Source organism: Nothobranchius furzeri, unplaced genomic scaffold (genome assembly GCF_043380555.1).
Source record: "Nothobranchius furzeri strain GRZ-AD unplaced genomic scaffold, NfurGRZ-RIMD1 Scf035, whole genome shotgun sequence".
Classification (NCBI taxonomy): domain Eukaryota; kingdom Metazoa; phylum Chordata; class Actinopteri; order Cyprinodontiformes; family Nothobranchiidae; genus Nothobranchius; species Nothobranchius furzeri.
This window is the reverse complement of record NW_027223052.1, coordinates 282,169-297,007: the sequence shown is the minus strand read 5'-3', so window position 1 is coordinate 297,007 and position 14,839 is coordinate 282,169. Positions and strand designations below refer to the sequence as shown.

General features: G+C 43.8%; 1 protein-coding gene across 1 annotated transcript; it reads left to right on the top strand.

The window, feature by feature from the left end:
- The first annotated feature begins 6,766 nt into the window (after positions 1-6,766).
- LOC139064628 (zinc finger and SCAN domain-containing protein 20-like) lies at positions 6,767-10,196 on the top strand. The gene is made up of 2 exons (XM_070547820.1): positions 6,767-7,529; positions 8,230-10,196. The coding sequence occupies exons 1-2, from the start codon at positions 7,100-7,102 to the stop codon at positions 8,436-8,438; spliced, it is 639 nt and encodes a 212-aa protein (XP_070403921.1). The 5' UTR covers positions 6,767-7,099; the 3' UTR covers positions 8,439-10,196.
- The last annotated feature ends 4,643 nt before the right edge of the window (positions 10,197-14,839 follow it).

Sequence of the window (14,839 nt, the reverse complement as noted above, 5' to 3'; positions counted from 1 at the left end):
CACTAAGCACAGGGACAAAAACGAGTCACAGGTTGAGGAGTGGTTGCGCCGTAGGATGGCAGCACCGACGAGAGCTCCCAGTCATCTCAGCAAAAATCTTATTATTTATTTTGTTCTGCTCTCTATTACTGTGCGCACAGCGCGATCATACACGCGGTATGACAGACAAGCGCTTCTGGAGCTACGTTCATCAGCCAGTTCGGATTTTACAGCAGGTTTTTACTCCGTGGACGCTGTGCTGCCTGGAATCCTTTGTTTACTCGCACGACGTCGAGGGAAAACAAAGAGGGGAAAACGTGCTGGAGTTTTGTGCCGAACGCGACAGAGAAACAGCAAGCCACCTCTCCCCAGCATCCTGCTCGCGAATCTCCAGTCTCTGGACAACAAACTTGACGAGCTGCGTGCACGGATTAAACACCAGCAAGACATCAGGAACTGCTGCGTTCTGGCCTTCACGGAGACATGGCTGGAGCCCAGCGTCCCCGACTGCGCCATCACGCCGGATGGATTCACTGTTTACCGGGGAGACCGAACGAAGGACTCAGGCAAGAAGAGGGGAGGAAGGGTGTGCTTTATGGTTAACTCCTTGTGGGCCAGAGATGTGTGTATCTTAAAAACTTACTGCTCTCATAGCCTCGAGCTCCTGACCGTTAAAGTCAGGCCTTTTTACCTCCCGAGGGAGTTCAGCTCAGTTCTCCTCTCAGCTGTTTACATTCCACCACACGCTGATAAAGCCACGGCTATGGACGAACTGTATGACATCATCACTGGACTTGAGAACAAAAATCCAGAAGCTGCCTTTATTGTGCTGGGAGACTTCAACAGAGCCAACATGAAGAAGGTTCTCCCCAAATACTATCAGCACATCTCCTTCCCCACAAGAGGTGATCAAACATTGGACCATTGTTACACTCCATTCAAAGAGTGTTACAAACCCCTCCCCCGCCCAGCTTTTGGTAAGGCAGACCATTGTTCCATTCTGCTGCTGCCTGCATACAGACAAAGACTAAAACGGGAAAAACCAGCTTCCAGAGTTATTTACAAATGGGACAGTGAGGCTGAGGAGGTCCTGCAGGACTGCTTTGAGACAACTGACTGGCAGATATTTGTGGATGCAGCTGATGGCAACATCAATGAACTCACAGACTCTGTCATTGGATATATTGGGAAGTGCATGGATGATATCATCACAAAAACCTCTGTCCACATATACCCAAATCAGAAACCCTGGGTAAATAAAGACGTTCGCGCCAAGCTAAAAGCGCAAACCTCTGCCTTTAACTCTGGAGATGCTGACGCATATAAAGCAGCCAGGTATGACCTCCGAAAGTCCATAAAAAAGGCCAGAAAGGACTACAGGGACAAAATGGAGTCCGGCTACCACAGCTTTGACACCAGGCGACTGTGGAATGGACTGCGCTGCATCACTGACTACAAGAAGGTCAGCACAGTCAGTGTTCAGCCCACTGCATCTCTCGCAGACGAGCTGAACAACTTCTATGCTCGTTTTGATGCAGACAACAGAGAGGAGATCCTCTACCCTCAAGAGGACAGTGAGGCTGCAACTCTAACTCTGGAAACAGAAGCTGTGAGATGGGCCTTTAAAAAGGTCAATCCTCACAAAGCTCCAGGACCAGACGGCATCCCAGGCCGGCTACTCAGAGTGTGTGCAGACGAGCTGGCAGAGGTGTTTACCAACATCTTCAACCTCTCCCTGAGGCAGTCAGTGGTCCCGACGTCCCTCAAAGCATCCACTATCATTCCCGTTCCCAAAAAATCAGTGGTCTCCTGTCTGAATGACTACCGTCCTGTTGCACTGACATCCGTCATCATGAAGTGCCTGGAGCGGCTGGTCAAATGTCACATCTGCTCCTCCCTCCCTGACACACTGGATCCTCTTCAGTTTGCCTATCGGACAAACAGAGCCACAGAGGATGCCATCACCCTGGCAACACACACCGCCCTCACTCACCTGGAGAAAGGGAATACATATGCAAGAATGCTCTTCATCGACTACAGCTCGGCATTTAACACCATCATCCCCTCAAGACTTGCCACGAAGCTCGTCGACCTTGGGCTGGGAACACCGATCTGCAGTTGGATTCTAAACTTCCTCACAGACAGGCCCCAGGTGGGGAGAGTTGGTAAGCACACTTCCTCATCACTCATCCTAAACACAGGTACGCCCCAGGGTTGTGTGCTTAGCCCCCTCCTATATTCCCTGTTCACACACGACTGTGTTGCTAAACATGAGACCAACATCACCATCAAGTTTGCGGATGACACAACCATCATAGGCCTCATCACAGGGGATGATGAGACGGCCTATAGAGAGGAGGTGATGGCACTGTACGAGTGGTGCCTGGAAAATAACCTGACTCTCAACATCAGCAAAACCAGAGAAATGATAGTGGACTACCGGAAACGACCAGTCAGGGAACACCAACCCGTCCGCATCAACAGGGTCGAGGTCGAAAGGGTCAGCAGCTTCAAGTTCCTTGGAGTCAACATCACTGAGGACTTCTCCTGGACCCTTCACACAGACACTACTATCAGGAAAGCTCGCCAGCGGCTTTACTTCCTGAGGAGGCTGAGGAAGTTTGGCGTGAGCGCCTGCTTCATCTCAAATTTCTACAGGTGTGCAATTGAGAGCTTGCTGACGAGGTGCATCACAGTGTGGTACGGAAGCTGCTCTGCCAGCAGCCGCAAATCACTACAGAGGGTGGTGAAAGCAGCAGAGCACATCACTGGCATGAGGCTTCCTGCCATTCAGGACATTTATCTCCAACGATGCCTCCGGAAAGCACACAGCATCATCAAGGACCACAGCCACCCGGCACATCAGCTGTTCTCCTTGTTACCATCTGGCAGACGTTACAGGAGTCTGTCTGCTCGGACTACAAGACTTAAAAACAGTTTCTATCATCAAGCCATACGACACCTCAACCACAACACCTAAACACACACAACACAGGACTCAGAAGCTACCCTGCAGCTTCACAAGTACTATATTTAATCCGTACTGGTCACTTCACTTTATTGTTATTGTAATTTATATCCAAAGTGCAACACTGTAATTTATATCCTGCATAATTTATATCCTGCAATACTGTAATTTATATCTAAAGTGCAATACTGTAATTTTCTGCAGCTCATTCCTGTGCAATATCCCATCTGCCCTCCCGTCATATTTCTTTTGAGGATTTTCTTTATTGACACATATATATTTAGTCATCTTTTCCCTTTTACCATGTCTCTCTAATATTTTGCTCCTTACTATATATTTTTTTGCTTTATTTTATTATATTTTTATTATATTTTATTATATTTTCTCCTGTATCATGTTGCTGAGAGACCGCTGCTCGTCATACACGTTTCATTGCAATGTTGACCCTGTGCTAACTTGCATATGACAAATAAACTAAAACTGAACTGAACTGAATTTCACATCATTCTGGGTTCATTTGTGTGAAAACAAGGTCCAATCAGGCTGAAACGTTACAAGAAGGTAGAATCTATTGAGTTGTAAGTGATCTGAACGTTTCATGATGATCGCACATTCCTATAGGTGGTCAAACCATGTCCCAAAGGTCACAGGACCGGGTGTCACTTTAAAGAAGTAGTCCATTTACACCTTTGAGGGCTTATAACTTGGCTTCTGAATATCCTAGAGAGATCAGGTTTGTTTTAGTGTACTCCAATCAACAGCCCCTACAACCTCAAAAAGGAATGGAGTCATTAGCACTTATGGTTTGTAAATGGCACCCAGAATTATGTTGCACGAAGAACAATTTCACATCATTCTGGGTTCATTTGTGTGAAAACAAGGTCCAATCAGGCTGAAATGTTACAGGAAGGTAGAATCTATTGAGTTGTAAGTGATCTGAACGTTTCATGATGATAGCACTTTCCTAAGGGGGTCAAACCATGTCCCAAAGGTCACCGGATCTGGTGTAAATTTAAAGAAGTAGTTCAGTTACACCTTTGTGGGCTTATAACTTGGCTTCTGAATGTCCTAGAGAGATCAGGTTTGTTTTAGTATACTCCAATCAACAGCCCCTAGGTTTGTAAATGGCACCCAGAATTATGTTGCACGAAGCACAATTTCACATCATTGTGGGTCCATTTGTGTGAAAACAAGGTCCAATCAGGCTGAAACGTTACAAGAAGGTAGAATCTATTGAGTTGTAAGTAATCTGAACGTTTCATAATGATCGCACATTCCTATAGGGGGTCAAACCATGTCCCAAAGGTCACCGGGCCTGGTGTCACTTTAAAGAAGTAGTCCAGTTACACCTTTGAGGGCTTATAACTTGGCTTCTGAATATCCTAGAGAGATCAGGTTTGTTTTAGTGTACTCCAATCAACAGCCCCTACAACCTCAAAAAGGAATGGAGTCATTAGCACTTATGGTTTTTAAATGGCACCCAGAATTAATGTTGTACGAAGCACAATTTCACATCATTCTGGGTTCATTTGTGTGAAAACAAGGTCCAATCAGGCTGAAATGTTACAGGAAGGTAGAATCTATTGAGTTGTAAGTGATCTGAACGTTTCAAGATGATCGCACATTCCTCTAGGGGTCAAACCATGTCCCAAAGGTCACCGGGCCTGGTGTCACTTTAAAGAAGCAGTCCAGTTACACCTTTGTGGGCTTATAACTTGGCTTCTGAATGTCCTAGAGAGATCAGGTTTGTTTTAGTATACTCCAATCAACAGCACTTACAACCACAAAAAGGAATGGAGTCATTAGCACTTATGATTTTTAAATGGCACCCAGAATTATGTTGCACAAAGCACAATTTCACATCATTCTGGGTTCATTTGTGTGAAAACAAGGTCCAATCAGGCTGAAACGTTACAGGAAGGTAGAATCTATTGAGTTGTAAGTGATCTGAACGTTTCAAGATGATCGCACATTCCTATAGGGGGTCAGACCATGTCCCAAAGGTCACCGGGCCTGGTGTCACTTTAAAGAAGCAGTCCAGTTACACATTTGTGGGCTTATAACTTGGCTTCTGAATGTCCTAGAGAGGTTAGGTTTGTTTTAGTATACTCCAATCAACAGCCCCTACAACCACAAAAAGGAATGGAGTCATTAGCACTTATGGTTTGTAAATGGCACCCAGAATTATGTTGCACGAAGCACAATTTCACATCATTCTGGGTCCATTTGTGTGAAAACAAGGTCCAATCAGGCTGAAACGCTACAACAAGGTAGAATCTATTGAGTTGTAAGTGATCTGAACGTTTCATGATGATAGCACTTTCCTAAGGGGGTCAAACCATGTCCCAAAGGTCACCGGATCTGGTGTCAATTTAAAGAAGTAGTCCAGTTACACCTTTGTGGGCTTATTACTTGGCGTCTGAATGTCCTAGAGAGATCAGGTTTGTTTTAGTATACTCCAATCAACAGCCCCTACAACCACAAAAAGGAATGGAGTCATTAGCACTTATGGTGTTTAAATGGCACCCAGAATTATGTTGCACGAAGCACAATTTCACATCATTCTGGGTTCATTTGTGTGAAAACAAGGTCCAATCAGGCTGAAATGTTACAGGAAGGTAGAATCTATTGAGTTGTAAGTGATCTGAACGTTTCATGATGATAGCACTTTCCTAAGGGGGTCAAACCATGTCCCAAAGGTCACTGGGCCTGGTGTCACTTTAAAGAAGTAGTCCAGTTACACCTTTGTGGGATTATAACTTGGCTTCTGAATGTCCTAGAGAGGTTAGGTTTGTTTTAATGTACTCCAATCAACAGCCCCTACAACCACAAAAAGGAATGGAGTCATTAGCACTTAAGGTTTGTAAATGGCACCCAGAATTATGTTGCACGAAGCACAATTTCACATCATTCTGGGTTCATTTGTGTGAAAACAAGGTCCAATCAGGCTGAAACGCTACAAGAAGGTAGAATCTATTGAGTTGTAAGTGATCTGAACGTTTCATGATGATAGCACTTTCCTATAGGGGGTCAAACCATGTCCCAAAGCTCACCGGGCCTGGTGTCACTTTAAAGAAGCAGTCCAGTTACACCTTTGTGGGCTTATAACTTGGCTTCTGAATGTTCTAGAGAGCTCAGGTTTGTTTTAATGTACTCCAACCAACAGCCCCTACAACCACAAAAATGAATGGAGTCATTAGCAGTTATGGTTTGTAAATGGCACCCATAATTATGCTGCACTAAGCACAATTTCACATCATTCTGGGTTCATTTGTGTGAAAACAAGGTCCAATCAGGCTGAAACGTTACAGGAAACTAAAATCTATTGAGTTGTAAGTGATCTGAACGTTTCATGATGATCGCACATTCCAATAGGGGGTCAAACCATGTCCCAAAGGTCACCGGGCCTGGTGTCACTTTAAAGAAGCAGTCCAGTTACACCTTTGTGGGCTTATAACTTGGCTTCTGAATGTCCTAGAGAGGTTAGGTTTGTTTTAGTGTACTCCAATCAACAGCCCCTACAACCACAAAAAGGAATGGAGTCATTAGCACTTATGGTTTGTAAATGGCACCCAGAATTATGTTGCACGAAGCACAATTTCACATCATTCTGGGTCCATTTGTGTGAAAACAAGGTCCAATCAGGCTGAAATGTTACAGGAAGGTAGAATCTATTGAGTTGTAAGTGATCTGAACCTTTCATGATGATAGCACTTTCCTATGGGGTCAAACCATGTCCCAAAGGTCACCGGGCCTGGTGTCACTTTAAAGAAGTAGTCCAGTTACACCTTTGAGGGCTTATAACTTGGCTTCTGAATATCCTAGAGAGATCAGGTTTGTTTTAGTGTACTCCAATCAACAGCCCCTACAACCTCAAAAAGGAATGGAGTCATTAGCACTTATGGTTTTTAATAGGCCTTTTCCACCGACCAAACTGGCATGGAATGGGAAGGATCGGGTCACTAAATATTATGTTTCGATTGTTTAAACCAGTCCAGGAAACTACCCGAACCGGTCCAGTAGCAGGCCAGAGCGGGACCCCTTCTGTTGTGGGTCCAGAGATTTTTGGTCTGGGCGGAGCCAAAGCGTAAAAGGTCCAGAGTCCTCTGATTGGGGGAGAAATTACGTAACTACCCGCGACAATCCCAGGGGATGGAAAAAGAAGTGAGTCGAGTTCCAGTGTTTGTTTGGCTGTACTTCTTGTGTGTGAAAATGCCTGCAAGTAATAGCTTTTGGTCCAATGCGGAGCTTCAAACGTTCCTCACCATCATCGGAGATAGCAACATTCAGGCCGAGCTGGATGGGATGATAAGAAATGAGAAAGTCTTCAAAGAAGTTTCTCAGCGCATGGCAGCTGAAGGATTCCAGCGCACCTCCGAGCAGTGTCGTGCTAAGCTGAAAAAAATAAAAGCCCACTACAGAAAAGTTAAGGACAGCAACGGCCGTAGTGGGAATGGGCGAAGTACATGGAAGTGGTACGATGTGGTGGACGCTATTTATGGACACAGACCGTCAAACCGAGGCAGCGAAGGAGGCCTGGACTCAGCGACCAGTATCCTGGAGTCACTCATAAACCCTGTTGGTAAGCATTTCTTTTGTTGTCTTTTTAGCTCTGCAGGCCATTCATTGCAGCACCAAAAACACTGAATAATAGCAGCAGCTATTTAAGAAATGCTCAGCAAGTAAAGGATTTAGCCCCTCATGTTAACTAGCCTTAGCATCCCCTCGTGTTTATGCTAACCTTCATTTAGCATTCCCCCGTGTTTCTTAACACGCTGTTCGCGATATAAGCCTTTCATGTTTAGCATGTCCTTGTTGAGTACATGAGGCTGGAGCGGCGTTTGCCTTTCTTGTTAGCGTCTCATTGTTTAAAACATGGGAAATTCGGTTAGCCTTTCACGTTAGCATCTCAGTGTTGTTAGCATCTCATTGTTTTATACAGCTGAGCACGCACAGTGAGAAGAAGCGAGCTGATCTAATATTATAAATATCCCAAAAGTCGTGCCAGCAGTGTTTTTCGCCTAGAGTGGACTTTTAACAAGTATATATTTTTCGGATGAATAAGAATATAACATTAAATTGCAATTAATCTGTACGTCACTGGCGAATTACTGCCATCTAGTGGACACGTTCCAAATGACAAAATGGCCTTAAATCATAGCAGTTTTATTAAGTTTACTATATGCCTATATGCTCTTTTGCTGTAAAAATATTGTGCTTTTCTTACCGATTTATTTCGTGACCTTTTCTTACTGACTAATTTTTTGATCTGTGTTTTTCAGACACATCTGAAGCGGAAAACACTCCCTCTTCAGAGGAACCATCCACTTCCTCAAGTAGCACTCCAGGACCTTCTGTGCCACCATCACCTCTGTCCGTACCTTCTGTGCCACCATCACCTCGGCCAGTTCCATCGCCACCACCATCACCTCTGTCCACTACCACTCGAGAGGAACATCTACCATGTCGTCGACGCACAGGTAGTGTCTGACCATTCTAAAAATTGCTTTGTGCATAAACAAAACTGACAAGTTCACTGGACAACTGACATTTTGATATCCATATAAACACAAATGTAATTGTCAATGTTGTTGTTTCCAGGTGACCGAAGACGGTGATTGGAAGCACGGACACAGGTGATATTTGATGAGTTGCAGATCGCAGATGGCAGGCAGATGGACAGAATGGAAGGCATAAGCCGGGAGCAGGTTAACTGGATGCAACAAGACGCAGCAGCAGCAAGACAACATGAATTACAGATCGCAGAGCGATATTTTGAACATTTGGGTGCCCTAAATGCTGTTCTTGGACTGGTCGCACAAAGAATGGGCAGCTCCTCTGACTTCCTGCCACCACCCAGGCAGTAAGGTGCTATGTATTTGTCCCGTAATTTTTTTTATCCGTCTGTCCTTTTTATCAATAAATTTTCAAAGAAAAACAAGGTGTGCATGAATTGTCTTAAAAATTTTTGCTCGCAAATTTACGTTTACATAATAAATGTAGATTACATTACAGCCCACCTTAAATATATGTTAAAATGAAAAGGTGCAACAGTTCGTTAACAGTAAAATAGTGTACTTTATTAAGTTCTGAAAATAAAACAAACATTTCAGTTCAAACTACAGGCTTCGAACAGTTAAAAGTGTCAAAACAATAAACAAAGTAAATGGAAAGAAAAAACACAAACTGAGGTCAGCGGGTGAAGTGTCGCATCAGAGCTTCACGCACATCACTGCCCTCCTCTGCAACTTCCTGCATATTTGCAACCACTGGTTCATCAGCAGGTGCGTCACATTCTGTATATTCCTCCCCATGGCTCTCACAGATATTGTGAAGCACACAACAGGTCAGCACCATGTGTTTAAGAAGCTCTACATCACTGTCGTTTCTCTTCAGAAGACATCGCCACCTACCCTTTAGCCTCCCAAATGCATTTTCGACCACAACTCTGGCTCTGGACGTTTTCCTGTTGTACGCCTGTTGTTCAGCAGTGAGACGACCGTTGTCAGAAAATGGTTTTAGGAGCCAGTTCTGCAGAGGATAGGCAGAGTCCCCGAGCACATAAAAGCCTACATTTACTCCCTCAATGTTCTTGGTACTAGTTGGGTGCAGTTGTCCATGAGCAACCAAGTCCCAAAATGTGGACAATCGCAGCACACGGGCATCATGCAAGCTACCTGGCTGACCTGCATTAACATTCCAGAACATGCCTCTGCCATCCACAATGCCCTGGAGGATTATGGAATGCCAACCTTTCCTATTGAAGTAGTCTGTGTGGAATCCCTGTAGTGCGATTATTGGGATATGGGAACCATCGATGGCACCCACACACTGAGGAACCCCCCACCTGGTCTCAAAATAGTCAGCCATTTCCTGTAGCTTTTGCAGAGTTGGAAAAGCAATAACCTCGGCAAGCAAGAGTTTACAGACAGCCTTACAGAAGTCCTGCACACAGCGGCACACAGAGGTCGTGCTGACACCAAAAAGAAGCCCGATGCTCCTGTATTCACTGTTAGTTGCAAGCTTCCACAGTGCAATTGCAACTCTTTTCCTGAGTGGCACGCAGGCTCTGAAGTTGGTGTTCCTCTTCTGCATGGCTGGACGGAGCTTGGAACAAAGATATGAAAAGGTCTCTTCTGACATTCTGAAATGAGCTATCCAATCTGACGGAGTGAAGTTTGGCATGGTCACATCCCAGAAGGCGCTGGCACGGCTGAAGGCCCACACAGTTGGTTGCCGTCGCTGATTCAAAAGAGCCAACTAAAAAAAAAAACAGTCATGACACAGTAAAAGTAAAAAGAATAGTGCTGTGAAAAAGATTGAAACAGTATGGTTATAGACATAAAGTTCACATCAATAGAATTTGTTTAAGGTTAAAATAACAGCTGTTCTTTATGGCACTACCAGTGACTGGTTATGTTTTGTTCACTTTATAAAATGCACAAATGTGTTATTGCTTGTAATTACCTATATAATTAATTATAATAATTTCAGTACAGCTGCACAACTTATCTATGACATGCCCAGGAAGTAAAGAGTGAAGGATTCAGGCCCTCCTGTTGACTAGCATCACCATGAGTGCAGAAGCTGTTTGAAACTTAGTTAGGTGTTGGCCTTTCATGTTTAGCATGTCTTAAATGACCAATATACAACCAAACCATTTGATTTTGGTGCTTTTTTTTTTGTTTTTGTTTTTTGATAGTTGCCCTACACACCCCTTCAGAGATTATAACGACATGTATTACAGCATTAGAAGTTACTTACCACCTGGCGCCTCCGTCTTTGTCTCAACAGTAGAAAGTTATGCCTCGTGTCCGATATTAATTTCAGAAAGCGTCGTCGACTTTCAGCTGCCCTCCTCCTCGATGCGCACAGCATAGCTCTAAACGCTATCGTGATGTGGGTGTAAAGAATATACCAAACACCAAGAACAGAAAGAACGCGCTGGTGACTGGACTCCATTGTTGTTGTGTTTTGGCGCGATCTCGTCGCGCTGTGTGACGTTAAGGCACACATCGCGCGTGACGCATTACGCTACCCCGCCTAGTTACTGGAGCCTGGAATGTGATAGAAACGCTTGCCAGAAAACTTCTAGACCCATACCGGTACATACCGGTCCATAATACCCAGACCTGACCGTCCCAGACCAGGCGATGGAAAAGAGCTATAAATGGCACCCAGAATTATGTTGCACGAAGCACAATTTCACATCATTCTGGGTTCATTTGTGTGAAAACAAGGTCCAATCAGGCTGAAATGTTACAGGGAGGTAGAATCTATTGAGTTGTAAGTGATCTGAACGTTTCATGATTATAGGACTTTCCTAAGGGGGTCAAACCATGTCCCAAAGGTCCCCGGATCTGGTGTCAATTTAAAGAAGTAGTCCAGTTACACGTTTGTGGGCTTATAACTTGGATTCTGAATGCCCTAGAGAGATCAGGTTTGTTTTAGTATACTCCAATCAACAGCCCCTACAGCCACAAAAAGGAATGGAGTCATTAGCACTTATGGTTTTTAAATGGCACCCAGAATTATGCTGCACTAAGCACAATTTGACATCATTCTGGGTTCATTTGTGTGAAAACAAGGTCCAATCAGGCTGAAACGTTACAGGAAACCAAAATCTATTGAGTTGTAAGTGATCTGAACGTTTCAAGATGATCGCACATTCCTATAGGGGGTCAAACCATGTCCCAAAGGTCACCGGGCCTGGTGTCACTTTAAAGAAGCGGTCCAGTTACACCTTTGTGGGCTTATAACTTGGCTTCTGAATGTCCTAGAGAGGTTAGGTTTGTTTTAGTGTACTCCAATCAACAGCCCCTACAACCACAAAAAGGAATGGAGTCATTAGCACTTATGGTTTGTAAATGGCACCCAGAATTATGTTGCACGAAGCACAATTTCACATCATTCTGAGTTCATTTGTGTGAAAACAAGGTCCAATCAGGCTGAAATGTTGCAGGAAGGTAGAATCTATTGAGTTGTAAGTGATCTGAACGTTTCATGATGATAGCACTTTCCTAAGGGGGTCAAACCATGTCCCAAAGGTCACCGGATCTGGTGTCAATTTAAAGAAGTAGTCCAGTTACACATTTGTGGGCTTATAACTTGGCTTCTGAATGTCCTAGAGAGATCAGGTTTGTTTTAATGTACTCCAATCAACAGCCCCTACAACCACAAAAAGGAATGGAGTCATTAGCACTTATGGTTTGTAAATGGCACCCAGAATTATGTTGCACGAAGCACAATTTCACATCATTCTGGGTCCATTTGTGTGAAAACAAGGTCCAATCAGGCTGAAACGCTACAAGAAGGTAGAATCTATTGAGTTGTAAGTGAACTGAACGTTTCAAGATGATCGCACATTCCTATAGGGGCTAAAACAATGTCCCAAAGGTCACCGGGCCTGGTGTCACTTTAAAGAAGTAGTCCAGTTACACCTTTGTGGGCTTATAACTTGGCTTCTGAATGTCCTAGAGAGGTTAGGTTTGTTTTAGTGTACTCCAATCAACAGCCCCTACAACCACAAAAAGGAATGGAGTCATTAGCACTTATGGTTTGTAAATGGCACCCATAATTATGTTGCACGAAGCACAATTTCACATCATTCTGGGTCCATTTGTGTGAAAACAAGGTCCATTCAGGTTGAAACGTTACAAGAAGGTAGAATCTATTGAGTTGTAAGTGATCTGAACGTTTCATGATGATCGCACTTTCCTAAGGGGGTCAAACCATGTCCCAAAGGTCACCGGGCATGGTGTCACTTTAAAGTAGTCCATTTACACCTTTGAGGGCTTATAACTTGGCTTCTGAATGTCCTCGAGAGATCAGGTTTGTTTTAGTGTACTCCAATCAACAGCCCCTACAACCTCAAAAAGGAATGGAGTCATTAGCACTTATGGTTTTTAAATGGCATCCAGAATTATGTTGCACGAAGCACAATTTCACATCATTCTGGGTTCATTTGTGTGAAAACAAGGTCCAATCAGGCTGAAATTTTACAGGAAGGTAGAATCTATTGAGTTGTAAGTGATCTGAACGTTTCATGATGATAGCACTTTCCTATAGGGGGTCAAACCATGTCCCAAAGGTCACCGGGCCTGGTGTCACTTTAAAGAAGCAGTCCAGTTACACCTTTGTGGGCTTATAACTTGGCTTCTGAATGTTCTAGAGAGCTCAGGTTTGTTTTAATGTACTCCAACCAACAGCCCCTACAACCACAAAAAGGAATGGAGTCATTAGCAGTAATGGTTTGTAAATGGCACCCAGAATTATGCTGCACTAAGCACAATTTCACATCATTCTGGGTTCATTTGTGTGAAAACAAGGTCCAATCAGGCTGAAACGTTACAAGAAGGTAGAATCTATTGAGTTGTAAGTGATCTGAACGTTTCATGATGATTGCATATTCCTATTGGGGGTCAAACCATGTCCCAATGGTCACCGGGCCTGGTGTCACTTTAAAGAAGTAGTCCATTTACACCTTTGAGGGCTTATAACTTGGCTTCTGAATGTCCTAGAGAGATCAGATTTGTTTTAGTGTACTCCAATCAACAGCCCCTACAACCTCAAAAAGGAATGGAGTCATTAGCACTTATGGTTTTTAAATGGCATCCAGAATTATGTTGCACGAAGCACAATTTCACATCATTCTGGGTTCATTTGTGTGAAAACAAGGTCCAATCAGGCTGAAACGTTACAAGAAGGTAGAATCTATTGAGTTGTAAGTGATCTGAACGTTTCAAGATGATCGCACATTCCTATAAGGGGTCAAACCATGTCCCAAAGGTCACCGGGCCTGGTGTCACTTTAAAGAAGCAGTCCAGTTACACCTTTGTGGGCTTATAACTTGGCTTCTGAATGTCCTAGAGAGGTTAGGTTTGTTTTAGTGTTCTCCAATCAACAGCCCCTACAACCACAAAAAGGAATGGAGTCATTAGCACTTATGGTTTGTAAATGGCACCCAGAATTATGTTGCACGAAGCACAATTTCACATCATTCTGGGTTCATTTGTGTGAAAACAAGGTCCAATCAGGCTGAAATGTTACAGGAAGGTAGACTCTATTGAGTTGTAAGTGATCTGAACGTTTCATGATGATAGCACTTTCCTAAGGGGGTCAAACCATGTCCCAAAGGTCACCGGATCTGGTGTCAATTTAAAGAAGTAGTCCAGTTACACATTTGTGGGCTTATAACTTGGCTTCTGAATGTCCTAGAGAGATCAGGTTTGTTTTAATGTACTCCAATCAACAGCCCCTACAACCACAAAAAGGAATGGAGTCATTAGCACTTATGGTTTGTAAATGGCACCCAGAATTATGTTGCACGAAGCACAATTTCACATCATTCTGGGTCCATTTGTGTGAAAACAAGGTCCAATCAGGCTGAAACGCTACAAGAAGGTAGAATCTATTGAGTTGTAAGTGATCTGAACGTTTCAAGATGATCGCACATTCCTATAGGGGCTAAAACAATGTCCCAAAGGTCACCGGGCCTGGTGTCACTTTAAAGAAGTAGTCCAGTTACACCTTTGTGGGCTTATAACTTGGCTTCTGAATGTCCTAGAGAGGTTAGGTTTGTTTTAGTGTTCTCCAATCAACAGCCCCTACAACCACAAAAAGGAATGGAGTCATTAGCACTTATGGTTTGTAAATGGCACCCATAATTATGTTGCACGAAGCACAATTTCACATCATTCTGGGTCCATTTGTGTGAAAACAAGGTCCATTCAGGTTGAAACGTTACAAGAAGGTAGAATCTATTGAGTTGTAAGTGATCTGAACGTTTCATGATGATCGCACATTCCTATAGGGGGTCAAACCATGTCCCAAAGGTCACCGGGCCTGGTGTCACTTTAAAGAAGTAGTCCAGTTACACCTTTGTGGGCTTAT

Coding starts and splice junctions, on each gene's coding strand:
- LOC139064628 (XM_070547820.1), top strand. CDS start 7,100: ATGGAAAAAGAAGTGAGTCGAGTTCCAGTGTTTGTTTGGCTGTACTTC. Junction 7,530..8,229: donor GTCACTCATAAACCCTGTTG/GTAAGCATTTCT, acceptor TGTGTTTTTCAG/ACACATCTGAAGCGGAAAAC.